A 27,008-nucleotide genomic window follows, 5' to 3' on the forward strand; every position below is an offset into this window, starting at 1 on the left:
AAAAGAGATTAGCGCTGTCATCTGAAAAGGTAAATAGGCTTGTTTGTTTAAGCAACTGAATAATGAATGAAGAGTAAATGCAGGTGTAAATGGTGCACTATGCAAAGTTGTGTATGGGTGTGTTTACTACATGAACAATATACATATGTACCATGTTTGCTATATTATTGCAAAGACTTATAAAATGTGCATGTAATTCTTACTGTCACCAAGTTTCATACAAATGTATGACAGTTTACAATACACACTCAGCCAATTGATGCTGCAAGATCTCCTGCAGAGCCTGGCTTTGAAGCCATTATCCTCGACAGGCATCGGCTCATAATTAATCCCCCCTGCAAGTTCCCCCCCTGTGGGACATGTCTGCAACCTGCCCCACTTCTCCTATTTCCCCGCGTTGTTTTTGTTGCAAAGTTTTGGCAGCTAACCTGCGGCTCCTCCACACGGCAGGGTGATCAACGCGGGGAAGAGCATGCTGAACGAGGATCAGGCCTCCTGCGAGAAGCTGTTTGTCAGGAAGCCGAGCGGCAAACACCGCAACTCTACTCTGCTGGAGGACAACGGGGTGAGCCAAGGACAGACCGCAACGACAGCGTCCAATCAGGGACAAGGGGGACGTCTGGCAGCGCCACTAGCTCATCGTTTATAGTGTTAATCAAAGGCGGGCTTGTCCTGAGGGGAAAGTCACTTAGGAGGGACAGTAGAACCTCTGAAGAGATCAAACAGTTCTGAATTGCACCAAAGCCCAAAGTGTTGTCATGCATCAGGTGTAGTGGAGGCTTTAGTTTTTATTCAAAATGTCTACATTGGATGGTACCAAAATTGTGATGATGACCATAGAATCGGACATGGAACTTACTGTGATGTCCAGGCTGCTCGGTATAAGTTAAAGGTTAAAGTACCATATAGCAACAATACCAATGCATTTCATATATATATATATATATATATATATATATATATATATGAAATGCAGCTGGGATAGGCTCCAGCGACTCCAAGAGGGACAAGCGGTAGAAAATTCGGTGGATAGATAGATGGATGGATGTGTGTGTGTGTGTGTGTGTGTGTATGTATGTATATATATTTATATATATATATATATATATATACAGTATATATATATATATATATATATATATATATATATATCCATCCATCCATCCATCCATCCATCCATCTTTTTCCGCCTATCCGAGGTCGGGTCGCGGGGGCAGCAGCCTAAGCAGGGAAGCTCAGACTTCCCTCTTTCCAGCCACTTCGTCCAGCTCCTCCCGGGGGATCCCGAGGCGTTCCCAGGCCATATATATATATATATATATATGTATGTATGTATGTATGTATGTATATATATACATGTGTGTATATATATATATATATATTTTATATATATACATATATATATATATATATATCTGCAATATATATGTGTGTATATATATATATATGTATGTAATATGTATATAGACACACATATATATATATATATATATATATGTATGTAATATGTATATAGACACACATATATATATATATATATATATATGTATATGTATGCAATATATATGTGTATATATATCAATATATATGTATGTAATATGTATATAGACACATATATATATACTGTATATATATATATATATAAGTATATATGTGTGTATATATATATATATGTATATATGTATGTGTATATATATATATATATATGTATGTATATATATATATATATATATATATATATATGTATGTATGTGTATATATATATGTATATATATATATATATATATGTATATATATATATATATATATATGTATGTCTATTTAGGTATGTATAACAGCTCTCAATATGACCTTTGACCCTATTTACCTGAAGTATTATAGGACCAGATATCCAAAAAATGATAAGGGATCATGCTTTGACATCAATCGGGTTTAACTTTAACCTTTATGCAACTACATGTGCAATTACATGTGTTCCTAATATAATATGATTGTTCCGTCTGTGGGTTAGCAGTCTAAAACTTCGTCAGGATGTTTTTTAGTTTTTCTTTTATAAAATTAGAAAGAAAAAAATTGATGGCAACATTGTGAGAAGAGAATATACAAATAAATATACACACTTCCTCTTAAGACATCTTTAGCCCCCATTGACTCCCGTTATAACTGCTATTTTTGACCAAACTCTAATCCTGATATATTACCGTGATTTTTCCACAAAAACCGAATGAATCTCTTTCTTACCGATTGAAAAACGAGAATATATTGTTTGGGTATAATTCCACCCCTTAACCACCAGATGGCGCCTGAAAACCACGATGCGTAATCCCAGAGCTTTGATAAGTGTAAATGAGTTATGCAACAAAATAAAGAAAGATTAAAGGCTTACATATATAAAGACTGAACGTTTGAAGAATAATTTTATATTGGCACTTACACTTTGACCTCATCTTTAGTCATATCAATGGATAAAAAAAAGAGATCAAAGGGGTTTATGCTCCGAAAATAGTCTTGTAAATTTTTCTAAATCATTTTGTAAGTATTTCATTATTTTTACCCTTACGACATTTAACCTCACCAACAAAAACAGGCTCATAAGGGTTCTTGTAATAAGGGAATAGTACCAAAAAACCAAAGCATACCTGTTAATTGACGATAGTTAGTCCTCAATGTTTGTTTCCAGGACGGCACTGGATTACCACTATTCTTCTGGGGGGTGTTTGATGGTCACGCCGGCTCCGGTGCGGCCATCATGGCCTCCAAGCTCCTTCACCGCCTCATCAGGGACCGTCTGGGTGAAGTGTACCACTTGCTGAAGAACAACGGCAGCCCGCCACCAATCTGCTTGGCCAAGAACGGCAGCCCCTACCAGGCGGAGGGTAAAAAGGCGACGGCGCAGGTGGCGGAGGAGCCCGACGCCGTCAGCGACTCCGCCGTGCGCTTTCACATGGAGAAGATGGTCAGCCTGGAGAGCCTGGTGATGGGCGTCATCGAGACCGCCTTCAAGGAGATGGTGAGCAGATGGTGAACCCTTCTCAGATTTGTGCCAGGACTTGCGATCCATTTCTTTTTCCACCTGTGCTCCAGGATGAGCTGATAGAAAATGAAAAAGCGTCTTATGCCATCTCCGGTGGCTGCTGTGCCTTAGCTGCCATCCATCTGATGGGCAAACTCTACGTGGCCAACGCCGGAGACAGCAGGTGAGACCCATGTTGTCATTAAGAACCGTCTTATTATCTACATGTTCTAACTACACTATGTTGCTACACTATCAAATCAATCAATCAATCAATCAATCAATCAATCAATCAATGTTTATTTATATAGCCCTAAATCACAAGTGTCTCAAAGGGCTGCACAAGCCACAACGACATCCGAGGTACAGAGCCCACATAAGGGCAAGGAAAAACTCACAACCCGGTGGGACGTCGATGTGAATGACTATGAGAAACCTTGGAGAGGACCGCATATGTGGGTGACTTCCTCCCCAGGGGAGACCGGATGCAATGGAGGTCGAGTGGGTCTGACAAAATATTGTGAAAGTCCAGTCCATAGTGGATCTAACATAATAGTGAGAGTCCAGTCCATAGTGGATTTAACATAATTGTGAGAGTTCAGTCCATAGTGGATCTAACATAATAGTGAGAGTCCAGTCCATAGTGGATCTAACATAATAGTGAGAGTCCAGTCCATAGTGGAAATAACATAAAAGTGAGAGTCCAGTCCATAGTGGGGCCAGCAGGAAACCATCTCGAGCGGAGACGGGTCAGCAGCGCAGAGATGTCCCCAACCGATGCACAGGCGAGCGGTCCACCCCGGGTCCCGACTCTGGACAGCCAGCACTTCATCCCTGGCCACCGGACCTGTGTGTGTGTCCCCCCCCCCCTGTGTTTAACTGTGTGTTACCAGGAGTTGTTGAAGGTGCGTGTTGAGTGTGAGGTGGAAGTCCAGGGAAGGCAGGGCAAGCTCGGAGGTCCGTATGGCAAGCGAGAGGTCAAAGGCAGGAGCGAGGCGTCATGGTCCGTGTCCAGGCGTGAGGTTGAGATCCAGGAAGGCAGCAGGGAAGTCCAGATGAGATCCAGGGAGACAAGACACACAACTCGAAACCAGGAAATGGGGGAACGCTGCGGGATGACGACACAGGACACAAGACGATGAGCAAAGAGAAGGGGAAACACAGAGAGAGCGAATGCACATAGAGAGAGCAAGGGATGTGTAGGCTTACAGTACTGAGACAGGTAGCTACGTTCTGGCACTGGAACGCAGGACGCGCTGGCTTAAGAAGGGAGTGGTGTCTTCATCAGCGTCAGGTGTGTTGATTTCAGATTTCAGGAGGGGAACGCCCGTGGGTGTGTCCAGAGGCGCGCACAGATGAATGAGAGGCAGCAGGAGTCTGAGCCGTAACAAGGGACGACAAGGGATTTTTAATCCGGCCCGCCAAATATTAGAACAGAATTGAGCAAAGATCTTTTTTGAAAATTGCCACAACAAAACTGATAGTAGACTTTGAAGCATTGGTAAAAAAAAGGGTGATCAATGTCACTGCTCACACTAAAAGCAAATGCAAGTGTTACCCCGGAATATCATTTTAATGTTTATTAGGGGTGTAACGGTACACAAAAATTTCGGTCCGGTACGTACCTCGGTTTAGAGGTCACGGTTCAGTTCATTTTCGGTACAGTAAGAAACCAACAAAATATAAATTTTTGGGTTATTTATTTACCAAATTTGCAAAATCTTCCACCAAAAATATTTTTCTTAGTGGAATATTTGATGTGAAGTAATCGGAACCTTGGATAGGTCAATAATTCATAATAACATTGATTTTGATTCAATATTATGTTTTGAGCAATGACAGTTTGAAAGAAAAAAAAACAGCTTTGTTTTATTAGTCAACATTGCAACTTTTTCTAAATTACATTTAACCTTTAAGCTTTTTTATTTCACTTTTGTTATGTTTTTGTTTATTTTAATAATATTTTTAGAATGTGCCGTGGGCCTTTAAAACATTAGCTGTGGGCCGCAAATGGCCTCCGGGGCACACTTTTGACAGCCCTGCTATAGATAATAAAAAATAAAATGTGATAAATCTATGGATAAAAAGCAGAGCCTGGCGACGCATGCGCGTTTATCATAACTCTCTCTCTCTCTCTCTGTCTCTGCCCCTCCCTCACCAATGCTGCTGCGCGCACAATTTGTTTTGTTTTTAACCCCTTCTTAACCCTGAACGTACATTGAAAATACACGCAACCCTAACTCAAAATGCCGGACATTTGAGGCATTTAAGAAACTCCGCGCTGACAGCTCCGCAAAAGAGGACATGTCCGGTGAAAAGAGGACGTATGGTCAGTCTATCGTAGCCCGTTAGCTGCTATCATGTTGGTGTTGTGCCTCGGTGTGCATCGTTTACACAAAGTGCGTTACGCTACTTAATATGTCCGTGTGGAAACTCGTTCGGTACACCTCCGAACCGAACCGGAACCACCGTACCGAAACGGTTCAATACAAATACTCGTACCGTTACACCCCTAATGTTTATGTTTATGTTGATGTTCTGATATGATATTGTTGAAAATAGATGTATTATAATTAAATAGCCCATGTTTGAGAAGTCGCAACAGGTATAAAATGCTTTGAAATGCATCATGTGCTCGCCCGGCCCGTCTGTCAGAATGTAAAAGTCAAAACCCCGGTATATAGTATTTTTTATTTATAATGTCTATTTGTTGTTTAAGGAAAGTACAAACGTGTGTATGTGTTTGCCAATCTTGCTTTTTTAAAATGTATTTTCAGGGCTATAATAATCCGGAACAATGAAGTTATTCCCATGACGAACGAGTTTACACCGGAGTCAGAGCGACAACGGCTACAGTATCTGGTACTCCTTGTCTTTCGTTATAAAAATGCATGAATGTATATAAGTGAAATGTAGTTTTCGTCCACAGTTTAACAACATTATTCTTTTATTCCCAGGGCTTCCTGAGGCCAGAGCTTCTGGGCAACGAGTTCACTCACATTGAGTTCCCCCGCAGAATCCAGCACAGCGAGCTAGGCAAGAAGATGCTCTACCGAGACCACACCATGACTGGATGGTAAACGCCCTCATGCTCCTTTAACATCTTTGTGCATTAAAGTCTCTAAAGCAACAGCTGCAGTAAGAAAGGGATTCATATGGACCCCTCCCTGGGTGGATCTCGCGTGAGAGGAAGAGGGGGGTTGATTATTTTGCAATGCAGTCTGCTGAAAATGGTGGAAAGCGCCACTCGACATAGCAACTGACGCTGTGGTCCAAGTTGGAAATGCCATAAAACTAGAGATGTCCGATAATGGCTTTTTTGCCGATTTCCGATATTGTCCAACTCTGAATTACCGATACCGATATCAACCGATACCGATATATACAGTTGTGGAATTAACACATTATTATGCCTAATTTTGTTGTGATGCCCCACTGGATGCATTAAACAATGTAACAAGGTTTTCCAAAATAAGAGAACAACTTCAAGAAAAAAAAGTGCCAACATGGCACTGCCATATTTATTATTGAAGTCACAAAGTGCTTTTTTTTTTTTTTTGCATGCCTCAAAACAGCAGCTTGGAATTTGGGACATGCTCTCCCCGAGAGAGCATGAGGAGGTTGAGGTGGGCAGGGTTGGGGGTAGCGGGGGGTGTATATTGTAGCGTCCCGGAAGAGTTAGTGCTGCAAGGGGTTCTGGGTATTTGTTCTGTTGTGTTTATGTTGTGTTACGGTGCGGATGTTCTCCCGAAATGTGTTTGTCATTCTTGTTTGGTGTGGGTTCACAGTGTGGCGCATATTTGTAACGGTGTTAAAGTTGTTTATACGGCCACCCTCAGTGTGACCTGTACGGTTGTTGATCAAGTATGACTTGCATTCACTTGTGAGTGTGTTAAAAGCCGTAGATATTATGTGACTGGGCCGGCACGCAAAGGCAGTGCCTTCAAGGTTTATTGGCACTCTGTACTTCTCCCTACGTCCGTGTACACAGCGGCGTTTTAAAAAGTCATAAACTTTACTTTTTGGAACCGATACCGATAATTTTGAAACCGATACCCATAATTTCCGATATTGCATTTTAAAGCATTTATCAGCCGATAATATCGGACTGCCGATATTATCGGACATCCCTACATAAAACGTATTTTAGGATATCCAGCACTTTACTGGACCACCCCTCTAATTCGTCACGTTTCATGTGTCAGGTAAACCGTGTAATAATAACATTGATTTCCAATTAAAGGAACAGTAGCAAAACATCTAATGATGAACACAATTCATTCTGATTTGTACAAAATATATACGTATGTTTGCGTATGTATATACAGCATATATGTACATACACAAATAAAAATAAGTGAAGTTAATTATATTTATTTAGTGCTTTTTCTCGAGTGATTCAAAGCGCTTTACAAAGTTAAACCCATTATCTACAGCAGTGGTCCCCAAACTACGGCCCGCAAGAAGTCCAAATTTTATTATTATTATTATTTTAAATCTGTCCTTATTAATCCATTTTCTACCGCTTGTTACTCTCAGGGTCTCCTAGCTACTTAGGCAAATCATATTGTCTAAAAAGGCACTTTCTCATAGCGCTTGCGCCGCAGAGCGGCTGATCTACTAAACATGTGCAAAAACATGTACACTAATGATAGGCAAAATTTTGCCAAAAGTGCAGTTCCCCTTTAAGTTACATTAAAGTAACATTTTAACATTCCTGTATTGTGTGGAAAATTGATAAACCTTTGGAAAATAAAACTAATGTAAAAACCCCGTTTCCATATGAGTTGGGAAATTGTGTTGGATGTAAATATAAACGGAATACAATGATTTGCAAATCATTTTCAACCCATATTCAATTGAATATGCTACAAAGACAACATATTTGATGTTCAAACTTGCAAATAATCATTAACTTTAGAATTTGATGCCAGCAACACGTGACAAAGAAGTTGGGAAAGGTGGCAATAAATACTGATAAAGTAGAGGAATGCTCATCAAACACTTATTTGGAACATCCCAAAGGTGAACAGGCAAATTGGGAACAGGTGGGTGCCATGATTGGGTATAAAAGTAGATTCCATGAAATGCTCAGTCATTCACAAACAAGGATGGGGCGAGGGTCACCACTTTGTCAACAAATGCGTGAGCAAAATGTTGAACAGTTTAAGAAAAACCTTTCTCAACCAGCTTTTGCAAGGAATTTAGGGATTTCACCATCTACGCTCCGTAATATCATCAAAGGGTTCAGAGAATCTGGAGAAATCACTGCACGTAAGCAGCTAAGCCCGTGACCTTCGATCCCTCAGGCTGTACTGCATCAACAAGCGACATCAGTGTGTAAAGGATATCACCACATGGGCTCAGGAACACTTCAGAAACCCACTGTCAGTAACTACAGTTGGTCGCTACATCTGTAAGTGCAAGTTAAAACTCTCCTATGCAAGGCTAAAACCGTTTATCAACAACACCCAGAAACGCCGTCTGCTTCGCTGAACTCATCTAAGATGGACTGATACAAAGTGGAAAAGTGTTATGTGGTCTGACGAGTCCACATTTCAAATTGTTTTTGGAAACTGTGGATGTCGTGTCCTCTGGACCAAAGAGGAAAAGAACCATCCGGATTGTTATAGGCGCAAAGTTGAAAAGCCAGCATCTGTGATGGTATGGGAGTGCATTGGTGCCCAAGACATGGGTAACTTACACATCTGTGAAGGCGCCATTAATGCTGAAAGGTACATACAGGTTTTGGAGCAACATGTGTTGCCATCCAAGCAACGTTACCATGGACGCCCCTGCTTATTTCAGCAAGACAATGCCAAGCCATGTATTACAGCAACGTGGCTTCATAGTAAAAGAGTGCGGGTACTAGACTGGCCTGCCTGTAGTCCAGACCTGTCTCCCATTGAAAATGTGTGGCGCATTATGAAGCCTAAAATACCACAACGGAGACCCCCGGACTGTTGAACAACTTAAGCTGTACATCAAGCAAGAATGGGAAAGAATTCCACCTGAGAAGCTTAAAAAATGTGTCTCCTCAGTTCCCAAACGTTTACTGAGTGTTGTTAAAAGGAAAGGCCATGTAACACAGTGGTGAACATGCCCTTTCCCAACTACTTTGGCACGTGTTGCAGCCATGAAATTCTAAGTTAATTATTATTTGCAAAAAGTTTATGAGTTTGAACATCAAATATGTTGTCTTTGTAGTGCCTTCAACTGAATATGGGTTGAAAAGGATTTGCAAATCATTGTATTCCGTTTATATTTACATCCAACACAATTTCCCAACTCATATGGAAACGGGGTTTGTAGGTAAAATTCAGTGATTTAGTGAATTTGCAAAAATTATGCGCAAAGCAAACTAAAACCTGCTGCCCAAAAATGCACAACAAAAGAGGAGAAATATAACCTTAGACAAACATGTCATTTTAAACATTTGTATGCACGTACAACACTTAAAACCTTTAGTTTATCAGGACGTGGAATTAAATTATGGAATGGATTAGGCAAATAAGTCAAACAATGTACTAACCATCCAGTTTAAGAATGTGTTTACAAAGTACAAAGAAGAAGAATTATGATAAACATTTCGAACTTTATTGAAAATTAGATAATCTCATTTATCTCATTATGTGAGTTACAACTTTTTTTTAATCATTATTTACTATTAACGGAGTAAATTGTGTAAAAATTGAGAACAGGAAGTGAATTGAGTGTGGTTGTAATTGGTATGAAATGGAAAAGGGGTAGGATTAGGTAAGCTCTGCTTCTTCCTACTCCTTTTCAAACAGAAGAAACAAGAAATTGTGATGTGCTATGTTGTAACTTTCTGTACGTTGGAAATAAACTTAAACCATAAAAAGTACACAGATTGACACATGTGTAACAGAAAAGGAACAGGAAGGTGTTTGCAGAGTCACATAGTGGTCTTTTGTTGGTACTGCTGGAATTTAATTAATTCAAGTCATGTATGTAGTTTGGTAAAGCCTTGTGATATTTACAGTTACACAACCTGCAGGGTGTTCACACGAGAGCAGGGATGTCAAACTGGTTTACATTGAGGGCCACAAACAGACGTATAAGATTTCATGGGATTTAGCGATTAGGAGTGACAGATTGTTTATAGCATGTTCTATATGTTATAGTTATTTGAATGACTCTTACCATAATATGTTACGTTAACATACCAGTTGGTTATTTATGCCTCATATAACGTACACTTATTCAGCCTGTTGTTCACTATTCTTTATTTATTTTAAATTGCCTTTCAAATGTCTATTCTTGCTGTTGGCTTTTATCAAATACATTTCCACAAAAAATGCGACTTATACTCCAGTGCGACTTATATATAGTTTTTTCCTTCTTTATTGTGGATTTTCGGCCGGTGCGACTTATACTCCGGAGCGACTTATACTCCGAAAAATACGGTATTTATTTTGACTTCGATGTTTGGAAAGTATGATTATATACTGTAATATTTGTTGCAATACTATTAATCTTTAAAAGGTATGTAATTTCAAGCAGTACATATATTTTTTCTGTCAAAATGAAAAAAATCCATTACATTTAGTGAGAAAATATTACCGTATTTTCCGCACTATAAGGCGCACCTAAAAACCTCCAATTTTCTCAAAAGCTGACAGTGCGCCTTATAATCCGGTGCGCCTTATATATGGACCAATATTGAGCCACAACAGGTCTCGCAACTACGGGATGCATAACATAACGCCAGCCTCTACTGTAGCGTCTATTCTATGCGCCTTATAATGTGGTGCGCCTTATATATGAACACAGTTTTAAAATAGGCCATTCATTGAAGGTGCGCCTTATAGTGCGGAAAATATGGTATATCCTTTATTGAAACATATCATTTCCAGGTGTTTGCTGGCCAGATAAAATGATGTTGCGGGCCAGATATTTTATCAGGACTTTACCCTTTTTTTTTAAGGCTGTTTTTATGTGCAGGGCTTACAAGACAATCGTGGAAGATGATCTGAAATTCCCCCTCATATATGGAGAAGGTAAAAAGGTAAGCGGCATCACAAGTAAACACATTTTGGCCTTGTTCACTAGGAGTGTCAAAAACAGCGATATTGGAATGAATTGCGATTCTTACTTGTAACAATTCTTTATCGAGTAAAAAAAAAAAAAGATTTAATATACACTATATTGCCAAAAGTATTTGGCCACCCATCCAAATGTCCTAATTACTTTGCCTGGCCACAGGTGTATAAGATCAAGCACTTAGGTATGGAGACCGTTTCTATAAACATTTGTGAAAGAATGGGCCGCTTTCAGGAGCTCAGTGATTTCCAGCGTGGAACTGTCATAGGATGCCACCTGAAATTTGGTGGAGGAGGAATTATGATGTGGGGTTGTTTTTTCAGGAGTTGGGCTTGGCCCCTTAGTTCCAGTGAAAGGAACTTTGAATTCTCCAGGATAGCAAAACATTTTGGACAATTCCATGCTCCCAATCTTGTGTGAACAGTTTGTAGCGGGCCCCTTCCTCTTCCAACATGACTGTGCACCAGTGCACAAAGCAAGGTCCATAAAGACATGGATGGCAGTCTGGTGTGGATGAACTTGACTGGCCTGCGCAGAGTCCTGACCTGAACCCGATAGAACAATGTTTTTCAACCACTGTGCCGCGGCACACTAGTGTGCCGTGAGATACAGTCTAGTGTGCCGTGGGAGATTATCTAATTTCACCTATTTGGGTTAAAAATATTTTTTACAAACCAGTAATTATTGTCTGCAAATTATGTGTTGTTGTTGAGTGTCGGTGCTGTCTAGAGCTCGGCAGAGTAACCGTGTAATACTCTTCCATAGCAGTAGGTGGCAGCAGGTAGCTAATTGCTTTGTAGATGTTGGAAACAGCGGGAGGCAGCGTGCAGGTAAAAAGGTGTCTCATGCTTAAACCAAAAATAAACAAAAGGTGAGTGCTCCTAAGAAAAGGCAGTGAAACTTAGGGAAGGCTATGCAGAACGAAACTGGCTACAAAGTAAACAAAAACAGAATGCTGGACGACAGCAAAGACTTACTGTGGAGCAAAGACAACGTCCACAATGTACATCCGAACATGACATGACAATCAACAATGTCCCCACAAAGAAGGATAAAAACAACTGAAATATTCTTGATCGCTAAAACAAGGCAGATGCGGCAAATATCGCTCAAAGGAAGACATGAAACTGCTACAGGGAAATACCAAAAAAAGAGAAAAAGGCCACCAAAATAGGAGCGCAAGACAAGAACTAAAACACTACACACAGGAATACAGCAAAAAAGTCCAAATAAGTTACGGCGTGATGTGACAGGTGGTGACAGTACACCTACTTTGAGACAAGAGCTATATTGATGCATGCTTGGTTATGGTTTAAAGTCATATCCAACAATTGCGACAACGACTTTTTACTGTCAACTGAGTTTCGTTTTTTTATGATTTCTGCTGGTGGTGTGCCTTCGGATTTTTTCAACGCAAAAAATGTGCCTTGGCTCAAAAAAGGTTGAAAAACACTGCGATAGAACACCTTTGGGATGAATTAGAACGGAGACTGAGAGCCAGGCCTTCTCCACCAACATCAGTGTGTGACCTCACCAATGTGCTTTTGGAAGGTGGAAAATTCCTATAAACACACTCCGCAACCTTGTGGACAGCCTTCCCAGAAGAGTTGAAGCTGTAATAGCTGCAAAAGGTGGACCGACATCATATTGAACCCTATGGGTTAGGAATGGGATGGCACTTCAAGTTCATATGTGAGTCAAGGCAGGTGGCCAAATACTTTTGGCAATATAGTGTATGTAGGCTAGGCTTCCCTGCTTAGGCTGCTGCCCCTGTGACCCCATTACGGATAAGCGGAAGAAGATGGATGGATGGATGGATGTTATCTATTTTATGGAGGAATGTAGTTAACAATAGAACTAGCACCCAATGTTGTTAAAAAAGTATTGATTTTGAATGGAGAATCGTTTTGAATCGAGAGTCGATTCTGAATTGAATCATTACCCCCAAGAATCGAATCGAATCATATGGTGACCATAGATTCATAGCCCTATTGTTCACACTGCAGGTCAATTCCGATTTTTTTGCCAACTGTAATCTTTTAATGCGAGACATAGAGAGGCCGGAAAATAATACGTTACAGTAATCGAGACGAGACGTAACGAACGCATGAATAATGATCTCAGCGTCGCTAGTGGACAAAATGGAACAAATTTTAGCGATATTACGGAGATGAAAGAAGGTTGTTTTAGTAACACTCTTAATGCATACTTGCCAACCTTGAGACCTCCGATTTCGGGGGTGGGGGTGGTGGTGGTGGTGGTGGTGGTGGAGGGGCGATATCGGGGGGGGGGGGGGGGGGGGTTTAAAAGGGGAGGAGTATATTTACAGCTAGAATTCACCAAGTCAGGTATTTAATATATATATATATATATATATATATATATATACAGGTATATATAAGAAATACTTGACTTTCAGTGAATTCTAGCTATATATATATATATATATATATATATATATATATATATATATATATATATATATATATTTATTTATTTTATTATATATATATATTTATTTTATTATATATATATATATATATATATATATATATATATATATATATATATATATATATATTAATAAAAGAAATACTTGAATTTCAGTGTTCATTTATTTCCACATATACACACACATAACACTCATCTACTCATTGTTGAGTTAAGGGTTGAATAGTCCATCCTTGTTCTATTCTCTGTCACAATTTTTCTAACCATGCTGATGATGCATTCTGCTTCGTCTCCAGTTGTGCACTGCACTCTCTAAAAGCTGTAGATGTTATTGTCACATATGCATGTACAGTAGAGGGCAGTAGTGTCCTGTTTAAGAGTGTCACAACATTGCTGTTTACGGCAGACGAACTGCTTTACGGTAGACGAAAACGTGACTGCTGTTGTTGTGTGTTGTTACCGTGCTGGGAGGACGTTAATGAAACTGCCTAACAATAAACCCACATAAGAAACCAATAACTCGCCCTCGATCATTCTACAGTTCTAACGTGATTGGGTAGGCACGCTGTTTATATTGTGGGAAAGCGGACGTGAAAACAGGCTGTCGACACATCACTCAGGTCCACCTGAATTTCGGGAGATTTTCAGGAGAAAATTTGTCCCGGGAGGTTTTCGGGAGAGGCACTGAATTTCGGGAGTCTCCCGGAAAATCCGGGATGGTTGGCAAGTATGCTTAATGTGTGACTCAAACCAGAGAGTTGGGGCGAAGATAATACCCAGATTTAAAAGTGCGAGAGTCATCAATTAAAACCCCAAGGTATTTATATTCATGCACCACTTCTATGACATTCCCTCCAAGAGTGGACGCTACAGAGGGAGTTTAAGGCACCTTCTTATGTTTGGAAAACAGCTTAAGTTTTGTCTTGTCAGCATTAAGAACCAGTTTTAAGTCAATAAGTGAATTCTGCACAGCGACAAAAGCTCTCTGCAGGGAATGAACAGCCTGTTCAACAGATTGCACAAAATCCTTGAAATTGCCACATGTGCGTGCGACGTCATGACATCATGTCCGCGTACAGGTCGGGTTGCATTCACATTAGAAATCGCATGTTTTTTGTCATGTGAACAGCAGTGTTGGTTTAGTTACTGAAAACCAGTAACTACTTACAGTTACTAGTTACTTTATTTCAAAAGTAACTCGGTTCCTAACTCAGTTACTTACACCAAAAAGTAATGCGTTACTGTGAAAAGTAACTATTTAGTTACTTATATATTTATTTTTATTTTTTTAAGGCCCCATTTAATGCCCTTTTCGCCTTAATTTCAGTACTGTTATTGCACTGGAGAATACAATGTGTTGATCATCTTGACATGCATTTGCATCACTGAACTCTGCCAAGCAATGTGGTCTACATACAACACACAAAGACAAAGATATGTTTCAAAGGGCCAATTTGTTTCAGGCCAGAACAAATTGACAAAACTATTTTGAATAGCTGCAACATAACATACATAAGTAACAAACAGCATAATAACAACATAGCTGTAAACCAAGGAAGGCACACACTACATACACAAAGTCTAACCAGGGGTTTTTTTCTCTCAAGGAATTCTGAAATAAAAGCATGTCTGAAGCCCTCTTCACATTTCCCCAGTTTTAGTTTAGAGATAAGGAAAGATTGGCCTGGCCCACTCGCATCCCTCTTTATGTTTGTGAACTTTTTAGTCTAAACATTTAGAGTGATGTGATAATCAAACACTCTAGAAGTCTAGAATGAAAGAGCAACAGTATATAAGAGAATTGACAAGAGTGTGTACCTTCAGTGCGCAGTGCCTCGTTAAAATCCAGCCGCTGTTGGAGGCGGAGGTGAAGTGTGTCTCTCTTTACTAGCTTCGTCCAAGCATGTTGCTTTTGTAGCTGTTTGAGCAGATTTGAATTGCTAGGATAGGATCTTTGATCCAAGACACAACTTAGATTCAACTAAAATGTTCTTTTCTTTGTGGTCAACAAAAGAAAAGTATTGAGAATATCTCCATGTTAAGAAACTCGGCTTCGGGCTTCGCCATGATGTCTTGTTAGTAAACACAGACACGCCCCCTCCCACACACACACACACACACACACACACACACGTACACACAAACAGCTTGTCGCCCCTTCTGCAGCGCTGCAATAAAACACACTCAGATCTTCTCAGTTTCTAGCCGATACTGCGTTATTTTACGTTATTTTTTATGTAGTAACGCATCATGTAGTAACGATAACTGAGTTACTGAATATAAAAAATAACGCGTTAGATTACTATTTACCGCCGAAAGTAACAACGTTACAGTAATGCGCTACTTTGTAACGTTAGTTCCAACACTGGTGAACAGCCACATTAAAAGTTCGAATTTGACAAAAAAAAAATCCGAATTGGACATCCGACCCTGCAGTGTGAACGTCACATACATCTGTCTAGATGCGTCCTGATCCCCACAACCCTCCGACAGAACATTGTCTACACTTCATAAATGGATTGTCCCTCAACTGAAAAATATTGTAGGCTGAGTTCCATTTGTGTGTGTTTTACACGTTTGTGTGTAATTGGACACAGGCACGGGTCATGGCGACAATCGGAGTGACTCGCGGGCTGGGAGATCACGACCTGAAGGTGTACAACTCCAACATTTACATCAAGCCTTTCCTCTCCTGTGTTCCTGAGGTGAGCGAGCAACGTCAAGTCACCTCAACTCTTAATGATTCTCCTTCTTTTTCTTCTTGTTTTTATTTCATGATGGTATGATAGCAAGAAGTAGACATCCATGTTGTTTTGCGTTCACAGTGATGTTTCTAAGCAGACCAATTTTTGAAGCTTTTCAGGTGGAATTCTTTCCCATTCTTGCTTGATGTACAGCTTAAGTTGTTCAACAGTCCGGGGGTCTCCGTTGTGGTATTTTGGGCTTCATAATGCGCCACACATTTTCAATGGGAGACAGGTCTGGACTACAGGCAGGCCAGTCTAGTACCCGCACTCTTTTACTATGAAGCCACGCTGTTGTAACACGTGGCATGGCATTGTCTTGCTGAAATAAGCAGGGGCGTCCATGATAACTTTGTATTTGATGGCAACATATGTTGCTCCAAAACCTGTATGTACCTTTCAGCATTAATGGCGCCTTCACAGATGTGTAAGTTACCCATGTCTTGGGCACTAATACACCCCCATACCATCACAGATGCTGGCTTTTCCACTTTGCGCCTATAACAATCCGGATGGTTCTTTTCCTCTTTGGTCCGGAGGACACAACGTCCACAGTTTCCAAAAACAATTTGAAATGTGGACTCGTCAAACCACAGAACACCTTTCCACTTTGCATCAGTCCATCTTAGATGAGCTTGGGCCTAGCGAAGCCGGCGGCATTTCTGGGTGTTGTTGATAAATGGCTTTGGCTTTGCGTAGTAGAGTTTTTAACTTGCACTTACAGATGCAGCGACAAACTGTAGTTACTGACAGTTGTTATCTGAAGTGTTCCTGAGCCCATGTGGTGATATCCTTTACACACTGATGTCGCTTTTTGATGCAGTACCGCCTGAGGGATCGAAGGTCACAGGCTTTGCCGCTTACATGCAGTGATTTCTCCAGATTCTCCGAACCTTTTGATGATATTATGGACTGTAGATGGTGAAATCCCTAAATTCCTTGCAAAAGCTTGTTGAGAAATGTTGGTCTTCAACTGTTGGACAATTTGCTCACGCATTTGTTGACAAAGTGGTGACCCTCGCCCCATCCTTGTTTGTGAATGACTGAGCATTTCATGGAATCTACTTTTATACCCAATCATGGCACCCACCTGCTCCCAATTAGCCTGTTCACCTGTGGGATGTTCCAAATAAGTGTTTGATGAGCATCCCTCAACTTTATCATTCTTTTTTGCCACTTTTGCCAGCTTTTTTGAAACATGTTGCAGGCATCAAATTCCAAATGAGCTAATATTTGCAAAAAATAACAGCGTTTTCCAGTTCGAACGTTAAATATCTTGTCTTTGCAGTCTATTCAATTGAAAAACGATTTGCAGATCATTGTATTCTGTTTTTATTTACGATTTACACAACATGCCAACTTCACTGCTTTTGGGGTTTGTAGAGTGAGTCCATTTTTTCTCATAAGTTGCTTATATTCAGACAAGGCAAGTGCAAAAATAGCTTTCGTGGATGTGGTTGTCATGTTTTCCGACTTTGTAACTAGAACGTTCCCAGCTCCGACTTCCATCATCCAGGGTAATCAGAATGCAGCATAAGTCCAGTTGATAATAATGAAAAGACTGAGTACTGCCCTACAGGTCAGGTCAGCTCTATGCTTGCTTGCATCTGTGTTCTTATGCAATACTTAAATTGTCGGTCGATATTTTCCCGTCACAGGTGCAGGTTTATGACTTTGAGGACACCAAACACGGCCCAGACGACGTCCTGGTCATGGGTACAGACGGACTGTGGGACGTGACGACGGACAAGGAAGTGGCGGACGCTGTGTCGGCCTACTTGTCGTGCTGCGAGCCCACTGACCCCATGAGGTAACAACGGGCTGGTGGGCGATGCTCTGCAGAAGCCAATGTGTTGCAGTACTTCCTATATCCACCAGGTGGTGGCAAATTCACTGCTTTGCATCTGTTTGTATTTACATGAACAATTCATCTTTTTGCTCTTTTTTCTTATATTTTCCCCTAGCAATAATCAAATCAAATCAACTTTATTTATAGAGCACATTTAAAATTTACCACAGGGGTAGCCAAAGTGCTGTACAATGAGCAGGTTAAAAGATAAAACGAGTACCGAGCAAACACAACACAAACAAGAACACGATAAAAAATAAATAATTAAAATAGAATTAATAAAAACATAAAAACAGGATCACAGCAGGTGTATTATGGGGCACCATTGCAGGATGGATATCACTCAGTGTTAAAAGCCATGGAATAAAAGTATGTTTTTAAGAGAGATTTAAAAACAGGAAGAGAGGAGGCTTGTCTAACACTCAGGGGTAGGTCGTTCCAGAGCTTGGGAGCAGCAACGGCGAAAGCTCTGTCACCTCTAAGCTTCAGCCTTGTGTCAGGGACCGTCAACAGCAGCTGATCGGCTGCTGTTGACAATACAGTGTGGGCCTTTTCCTGTAGGAAAATAATAATGGAAATGATAATAAAAATAGTAATAATATTACGATTGTGTAATTGCGCAACCTCCGGTAGCTTTAAAAACGCTGCTTTACGAAAATATTAGTATTCAGTTATACTTTTAACAGTGTTTCTTATTGTAGATGTTGTAATTTTTCAAATTCATCAGTTAATAGTGTTTTGTTTATTTTATTTTTTAAGTCACTACTTAGTTTATATCTTTATTTCATTTTTTATTTCGAGAGCTTTTAATATTTTGGATCAGGGGTGTCCAAACTCTTTGTAAAATATTATCATTAATAATTAGTGTCAAAATTGCATCGTTTTCACATTGCATGACATCTTTTTGCTCTTTTTTCTTACATTTTTACGTTTTTTTTCCCAACAATATAGCGTGGGCCTTTTCCTGTAGGAAAATAATAATGGTAATGATAATAAAAATAGTAATAATATTACGATTGTGTAATTGCACAACCTCCGGTAGCTTTAAAATGTTGCTTAACGAAAATATTAGTGTTCAGTTATACTTTTAACAGTGTTTCTTATTGTAGATGTTATAATTTTTGAAGTTCATCAGCTAATAGTGTTTTGTTTATTTATTTTTTTAAGTGACTACTTAGTTTATATTTGTATTTCATTTTTTTATTTCGAGAGCTTTTAATATTTTGGATCAGGGGTGTCCAAACGTTTTGTAAAATATTATCATTAATAATTAGTGTCAATTGCATCGTTTTCACATTGCATGACATTTTTTTGCTCTTTTTTCTTACTTTTTTTTTTTTTTTTTTTCCCAGCAATATAGTGTGGGCCTTTTCCTGTAGGAAAATAATAATGGTAACGATAATAACAATAGTCTGTGATGAGGTGGCGACTTGTCCAGGGTGTACCCAGCCTTCCGCCCGAATGCAGCTGAGATAGGCTCCAGCACCCCCTGAGACCCCTTAAAGGGACAAGCGGTAGCAAATGGATGGATGGATGGAATTCTTAACCTGTAACTTGACATCCATCCATCCATCCGTTTTCTATCGCTGGTCCCTTACTTGACATATATAATCATTATGTACCATATTTTCTGGACTATAGAGCCTAAAGATATATTAATACAATTTTAGGGGAGAAAATAGTTTTCCATATATTAGCCGCAGATATTTACGTTGTGAAATTAGTTTTTTTCCACAGAAATATTCTGTAAATGTTTATTTACATACCTTAATTGTTTCCAAACAGTGCTTGTAACACGGCAGTAAAACGGATGATCAAACAAAACAGAAGTCATGGTCATGGACCCACTAGCTGCGGAAGCTAGCTCTCCAATCAGCTAAACAGACTTAACAACTCCACGTTGACATCTTGGTAAATTTACTGAGGAATTTGTGAAACTGAAACAATAGAAAAAGAATGCCATTGTAAGTTAATAATACCAACACAGACACTCCTAAATGCTAGCTTGATTATATTACAATAACACTTACAAATATGCATGGAAACACTCCTACAGACATCACACATGGGACGGTTTAGTAAGTATAAACTGCTTTAGTTATATTGTAAAACTTACAAACACTGCTTGGAGTTATGAATGAAGAAGTGGATTAATAATACTTTTTTTTACAGCTTGTCCCTCATAATTTTGACAAAATACAATGAGAAATAACACAATATGTTACTGCAGACAAATTAGGAGCCTTTGTTTGCTTACGTACTACTAAAAGACAAGTTGTCTAGTACGTTCACTATTTTATTTAATGACAAAATTGTTCTTTGATTGCAATAAGAAACATATGTTTAATGAACCCTAAGATTTTTTGTTAAAATAAAACAAACGTTTTTTTGTAGTCCCCTTTATTTAGAAAACTACCGAAAAGTATCGAAATGCATTTTGGTACCGGTACTAAAATATTGTTATCGGGACAACCCCACTACAAACATATTAAAACACCCACTTACTGTACAATGTCTTTTCTCACTGGGATGCCGACTGATGGCATGATCATATCTTCCCGTTTAGATAAAGAATTAATCACAATCCCAACAAAGGGGTTAAAAAGAACAAAATGTGCTGCAACCTGCATCTTTTTCTGTCTTTCTCGCCATTTCCCGCTGAACTGTGTAAATGTTACGGGAAATAAAGTGGTACCCCTCAAAATAAAGGTATTATTACCGTATTTTTCAGAGTATAAGTCGCTCCGGAGTATAAGTCGCAAAGGCCGAAAATGCATAATAAAGAAGGAAAAAAACATATATAAGTCGCACTGGAGTATAAGTCGCATTTTTTGGGGAAATGTATTTGATAAAAGCCAACAGCAAGAATAGACATTTGAAAGGCAATTTAAAATAAATAAAGAATAGTGAACAACAGGCTGAATAAGTGTACGTTATATGAGGCATAAATAACCAACTGGTATGTTAACGTAACATATTATGGTAAGAGTCATTCAAATAACTATAACATATAGAACATGCTATACGTTTACCAAACAATCTGTCACTCCTAATCGCTAAATCCCATGAAATCTTATACGTCTAGTCTCTTACGTGAATGAGCTAAATAATATTATTTGATATTTTACGCTAATGTGTTAATAATTTCACACATAAGTCGCTCCTGAGTATAAGTCGCACCCCCGGCCAAACTATGAAAAAAACTGCGACTTAAAGTCCGAAATAATGGTAATCTACAAAAAAGCTTATTTACGGAGATATTATTTGTGTTTTCTGTATGCAGGTACACACTGGCGGCGCAGGACTTGCTGATGCGGTCTAGAGGAGTCCTAAAAGAGCGCGGCTGGCGTCTTCCCAACGAGAGACTGGGATCAGGCGACGACATCACCGTGTTCGTCATCCCCCTGGCGGGACACGAGGCGGAGACATGACGGAGGGACGCGGCTCGCTCGGACCTACTGGAGCACACAGGCTGGCGGGGAGAAGATGGCATCTTCATCAACCTCCAGACTCGGACCCAAACCCCCTCACCTCGACCTCAAACCCCGGCACCCCAACCCCAGGACAGGGTTGTCAAGTCAGTCAGCTCGTTCCCTGGCGACGGTTGCTGGTGAGATTGCGTAGTACTTCCTGTTGATGTTGAAGGCTGGGCAGCTAGGACCATGGACTGTGCATCCTCATGCCTAAAACTCCCTTTTGTAGAAAAACAGCCTCTCTGTAGCACTCGCGCCTAGTGGTGAAGAATGTGAGGAAACCAAAGACATGTCGTCATGGCAACAGGATGGAACGAACACATGATAAAAAGAATGGAGTTGAAATGTTAGTTCAATGGACCTTTTTTGCATGCCACATAATCATCCGTCTGCCGGGGTGTAACGTTACGCCATAATCACAATTTGGTACACGTTTCGCTTCAAGTATTGCCACTTCACCACGTCACAGACTTTAAAAAAAAAATTTTAAGCATAATCTTCAATAGTTTTGTCCTAAATCAGGGGTGTCAATTTATTGTCATTGAGGGCCACATTAGAGTTATCAGAGGACCGCTTGTAACAGCAAATACGGTAATATATGAAATTGCTTATGCATTTTGTTATTATATATATTTTTTACGCACACTGTTGAAAAAAAAAAAACTGTCGATTTTACAGTAAATAACTGGCAACTCCGTTATTGTAAAATATACAGTGTTCTTTTTCACAACATATTACTGTAAATGGAAAAACAGTACCTTCGGGGGGTTTTTTCAGTAAAAACAGGCAGCTTAGTTGGCAGAATTTTACTGTAACATTTACCGGTACGCTGTTTTTTACGACCTTTTACTGTAAATGGAAAAAAAAAGTAACCACTTATTTTTTTCTATCCTTGCAACAGAGCTGCCGTTTTTTTCCGTGAAAAAACTGTGGTACGGTTACATAATACACCTTAAAAACAGCGACCTTAAAAAAAAAACTTTAAAAAAACTGGCAGCTCAGTCGCCAGAATTTTATCATGAAAAAACAGTGGTATTTTTTTTAATTTACAGTAATATGCTGTAAAAAACACATTAAATTTGACCATGTAAAAACAGTGGTATTTCTTTTTTAGTTTACAGTAATATGCTGTAAAAAACACCTTAAAATTCACAATGAAAAAACAGTGGTATTTTTTTTTTCAATTTACAGTAATATGCTGTAAAAAAAAACACCGTAAATTTTACCATGTAAAAACAGTGGTATTTTTTTTTGTTTACAGTAATATGCTGTAAAAAACACCTTAAAATGTTACCATGTAAAAACAGTGTTTTTGTTTTTGTTTTTTTTTACAGTAATATGCTGTAAAAAACACAGCAAATTTTACCATTAAAAAATAGTGGTATTTTTTTTTCAATTTACAGTAATATGCTGTAAAAAACACCGTATATTTTACCGTGAAAAAACAGTGGTATTTTTTTCAATTTACAGTTATATGCTGTAAAAAACACCGTAAATTTTACCATGAAAAAACAGTGGTGTTTTTTTTTCAATTTACGGTACAGTAATATGCTGTAAAAAAACACCTTAAATTTGACCATGTAAAAACAGTGGTATTTCTTTTTTAGTTTACAGTAATATGCTGTAAAAAAAAAACAACTTAAAGTTTTGCATGAAAAAATAGTGGTATTTTTTTTAATTTACAGTAATATGCTGTAAAAAACACGGTAAAATTTACAATGAAAAAACAGTGGTATTTTTTTTTCAATTTACAGTAATATGCTGTAAAAAAACACCGTAAATTTTACCATGTAAAAACAGTGGTATTTTTTTTGTTTACAGTAATATGCTGTAAAAAACACCTTAAAATGTTACCATGTAAAAACAGTGGTATTTTTTTTTTAAATTTACAGTAATATGCTGTAAAAAACACAGTAAATTTTACCATTAAAAAATAGTGGTATTTTTTTCAATTTACAGTAATATGCTGTAAAAAACACCTTAAAATTCACAATGAAAAAACAGTGGTATTTTTTTTTTCAATTTACAGTAATATGCTGTAAAAAAAAACACCGTAAATTTTACCATGTAAAAACAGTGGTATTTTTTTTTGTTTACAGTAATATGCTGTAAAAAACACCTTAAAATGTTACCATGTAAAAACAGTGTTTTTTTTTTTGTTTTTTTTTACAGTAATATGCTGTAAAAAACACAGCAAATTTTACCATTAAAAAATAGTGGTATTTTTTTTTCAATTTACAGTAATATGCTGTAAAAAACACCGTATATTTTACCGTGAAAAAACAGTGGTATTTTTTTCAATTTACAGTTATATGCTGTAAAAAACACCGTAAATTTTACCATGAAAAAACAGTGGTGTTTTTTTTTCAATTTACGGTACAGTAATATGCTGTAAAAAACACCTTAAATTTGACCATGTAAAAACAGTGGTATTTCTTTTTTAGTTTACAGTAATATGCTGTAAAAAAAAAACAACTTAAAGTTTTGCATGAAAAAAATAGTGGTATTTTTTTTAATTTACAGTAATATGCTGTAAAAAACACGGTAAAATTTACAATGAAAGAACAGTAAAGAACAGTGGTATTTTTTTTTCAATTTACAGTAATATGCTGTAAAAAAACACCGTAAATTTTACCATGTAAAAACAGTGGTATTTTTTTTGTTTACAGTAATATGCTGTAAAAAACACCTTAAAATGTTACCATGTAAAAACAGTGGGTTTTTTTTTTAAATTTACAGTAATATGCTGTAAAAAACACAGTAAATTTTACCATTAAAAAATAGTGGTATTTTTTTCAATTTACAGTAATATGCTGTAAAAAACACCGTATATTTTACCGTGAAAAAACAGTGGTATTTTTTTCAATTTACAGTTATATGCTGTAAAAAAACACCGTAAATTTTACCATGAAAAAACAGTGGTGTTTTTTTTCAATTTACAGTAATATGCTGTAAAAAACACCTTAAATTTGACCATGTAAAAACAGTGGTATTTCTTTTTTAGTTTACAGTAATATGCTGTAAAAAAAAAAAACAACTTAAAGTTTTGCATGAAAAAATAGTGGTATTTTTTTTAATTTACAGTAATATGCTGTAAAAAACACCGTAAAATTTACAATGAAAAAACAGTGGTATTTTTTTTTTCAATTTACAGTAATATGCTGTAAAAAAAACACCGTAAATTTTACCATGTAAAAACAGTGGTATTTTTTTTGTTTACAGTAATATGCTGTAAAAAACACCTTAAAATGTTACCATGTAAAAACAGTGGTATTTTTTTTTTAATTTACAGTAATATGCTGTAAAAAACACAGTAAATTTTACCATTAAAAAATAGTGGTATTTTTTTCAATTTACAGTAATATGCTGTAAAAAACACCGTATATTTTACCGTGAAAAAACAGTGGTATTTTTTTCAATTTACAGTTATATGCTGTAAAAAAACACCGTAAATTTTACCATGAAAAAACAGTGGTGTTTTTTTTCAATTTACAGTAATATGCTGTAAAAAAAACCAAAAAAAAAAAACGTAAATTTTTGCATTAAAAAAATGGTGGTATTTTTTTCAATTTACAGTAATATGCTTAAAAAAAAACACCGTAAATTTTACCATGAAAAAACAGTGGTATTTTTTTAAATTAACAGTATTAAGCTAAAAAAAAACACCGTAAATTTTACCATGAAAAAACGGTGGTATTTTTTGTTATTTACAGTAATATGCTGTAAAAGACACCGTAAATTTTACCGTGAAAAAACAGTGGTATTTTTTTCAATTTATAGTAATATGCTAAAAAAAAACACCGTAAATTTTACCATGAAAAAACAGTGGTATTTGTTTTTTAGTTTACAGTAATATGCTGTAAAAAAAAAAACACCTTAAATTTTTGCATAAAAAATAGTGGTATTTTTTTTTAATTTACAGTATTATGCTGTAAAAAACACCGTAAATTTTACCATGAAAAACAGTGGTATTTTTTTCAATTTACAGTAATATGCTGTAAAAAAAAAACACCGTAAATTTTACCATGTAAAAACAGTGGTATTTTTTTAATAGTTTACAGTAATATGCTGTAAAAAAAAAAAAAAAAAAAAAAACACCGTAAATTTTACCATAAAAAAACAGTGGTATTTTTTTCCAATTTACAGTAATATTCTGTGAAAAGCACCGTAAATTTTACCATGAAAAAACTGGTATTTTTTTTCAATTTACAGTAATATGCTGTAAAAAACAACAACACTGTAAATATTACCATAAAAAAACGGTGGTATTTTTCCAATTTACAGTAATATGCTGTAAAAAAAACATCGTACATTTTACTGTAAAACCTATTGTAATTTTTACAGTGTACAATTTGATGGATAACTTGCTTTGAAATCCTAAATCAAGCAGATATTTATTATTTATTTTAACAAAAAATAGTTTGGAAAGTATGATCATATATTTGTTGTGTTATTGGATCATACTAAAGTTGAACATGTATGCAGTACATATATTAATTTTAGTAAGAACAGACACTTTATTGACACATTTTATTACCAGGCTTTCGCAGGCCACATAAAATAATGTGGCGGGCCAGATGTGGCCCCCGGGCCTTGAGTTTGCCAGTTGTGTTCTAGATCAAGCATTTTCAAGCACAAACATGACTAAATCAAATCAAATCAAATCAACTTTATTTATAAAATGAACAAAAATACCAATACTACAGTAGTATTGGCCACTAGCTACAACCAAACCAGAAAGGGCGCACATTTCAGTATAATAGTCGCTGATTGGCTCAGCCTCTGATAGCCTTACTATATTGATTGAAAAGAGTTTAACAGTGACTAAAGGGTATTTAAGGGGTGTCTAGAGCAGTGTTTCTTAACCATAGGGCGGGGCCGATTGTTAGGTCGTGAGCGCCCTCTAAAGGGCCGTCAAAAAATAAGTGTTTCTCAGCTGTGGTCCGAATGAGCTGCAGCGTTACTCAGCGTAATACACTTTTCCACCACTTGTGGCAGTAATGACAATATCAAACAAGCAGAAGAAGTCTGGGGTCAAAGTCATAGAGCACAAAAAGTACGACTAAAGTGGTGAAGCTGTATTTTCATTTCCACATACTGTAAGTTTTACAAACAGTTTAACATCTATTATTATTATTATTTATTATTAATTCAGTTAGTTAGTTTAGCACCGCCTAATTGTATACAAATTAATTTTTCAACACTTTTTATGAGTCCCTTCTTTTGCAGTGTATTTCATTAGTATTAATTAGCACTTTTCTTCATAGTAATCTTTGTGATTAACACATGCTTTCATATCATGTGACAAGGTTTATCCTGATAAAGTAGTAGTCAGTAGGTTAGATATAATTATTGAATACAATTAAAATCAAGGGTAAGATGACTCATTTTGTGTTAATATTTGAGTGGAAAAG

At 37.5% G+C, this 27,008-nt stretch overlaps 1 protein-coding gene across 1 annotated transcript in view; it reads left to right on the forward strand.

Moving 5' to 3' along the window:
* The window catches only part of ppm1j (protein phosphatase, Mg2+/Mn2+ dependent, 1J), a 47,357-nt gene extending 23,624 nt beyond the window's left edge, over window positions 1–23,733 (forward strand). The window contains exons 2-10 of the mRNA XM_061940139.2: window positions 451–565; window positions 2,681–3,010; window positions 3,085–3,197; window positions 5,791–5,875; window positions 5,971–6,089; window positions 10,979–11,042; window positions 16,126–16,233; window positions 17,931–18,082; window positions 21,405–23,733. Coding sequence (XP_061796123.2) covers window positions 451–565; window positions 2,681–3,010; window positions 3,085–3,197; window positions 5,791–5,875; window positions 5,971–6,089; window positions 10,979–11,042; window positions 16,126–16,233; window positions 17,931–18,082; window positions 21,405–21,552 — 1,234 coding nt within the window. The 3' untranslated portion in view covers window positions 21,553–23,733. The remainder of the gene's footprint in view (window positions 1–450; window positions 566–2,680; window positions 3,011–3,084; window positions 3,198–5,790; window positions 5,876–5,970; window positions 6,090–10,978; window positions 11,043–16,125; window positions 16,234–17,930; window positions 18,083–21,404) is intronic.
* Window positions 23,734–27,008: the final 3,275 nt, after the last annotated feature.

Source organism: Nerophis lumbriciformis, linkage group LG03 (assembly GCF_033978685.3).
Source record: "Nerophis lumbriciformis linkage group LG03, RoL_Nlum_v2.1, whole genome shotgun sequence".
NCBI classification, from domain to species: domain Eukaryota; kingdom Metazoa; phylum Chordata; class Actinopteri; order Syngnathiformes; family Syngnathidae; genus Nerophis; species Nerophis lumbriciformis.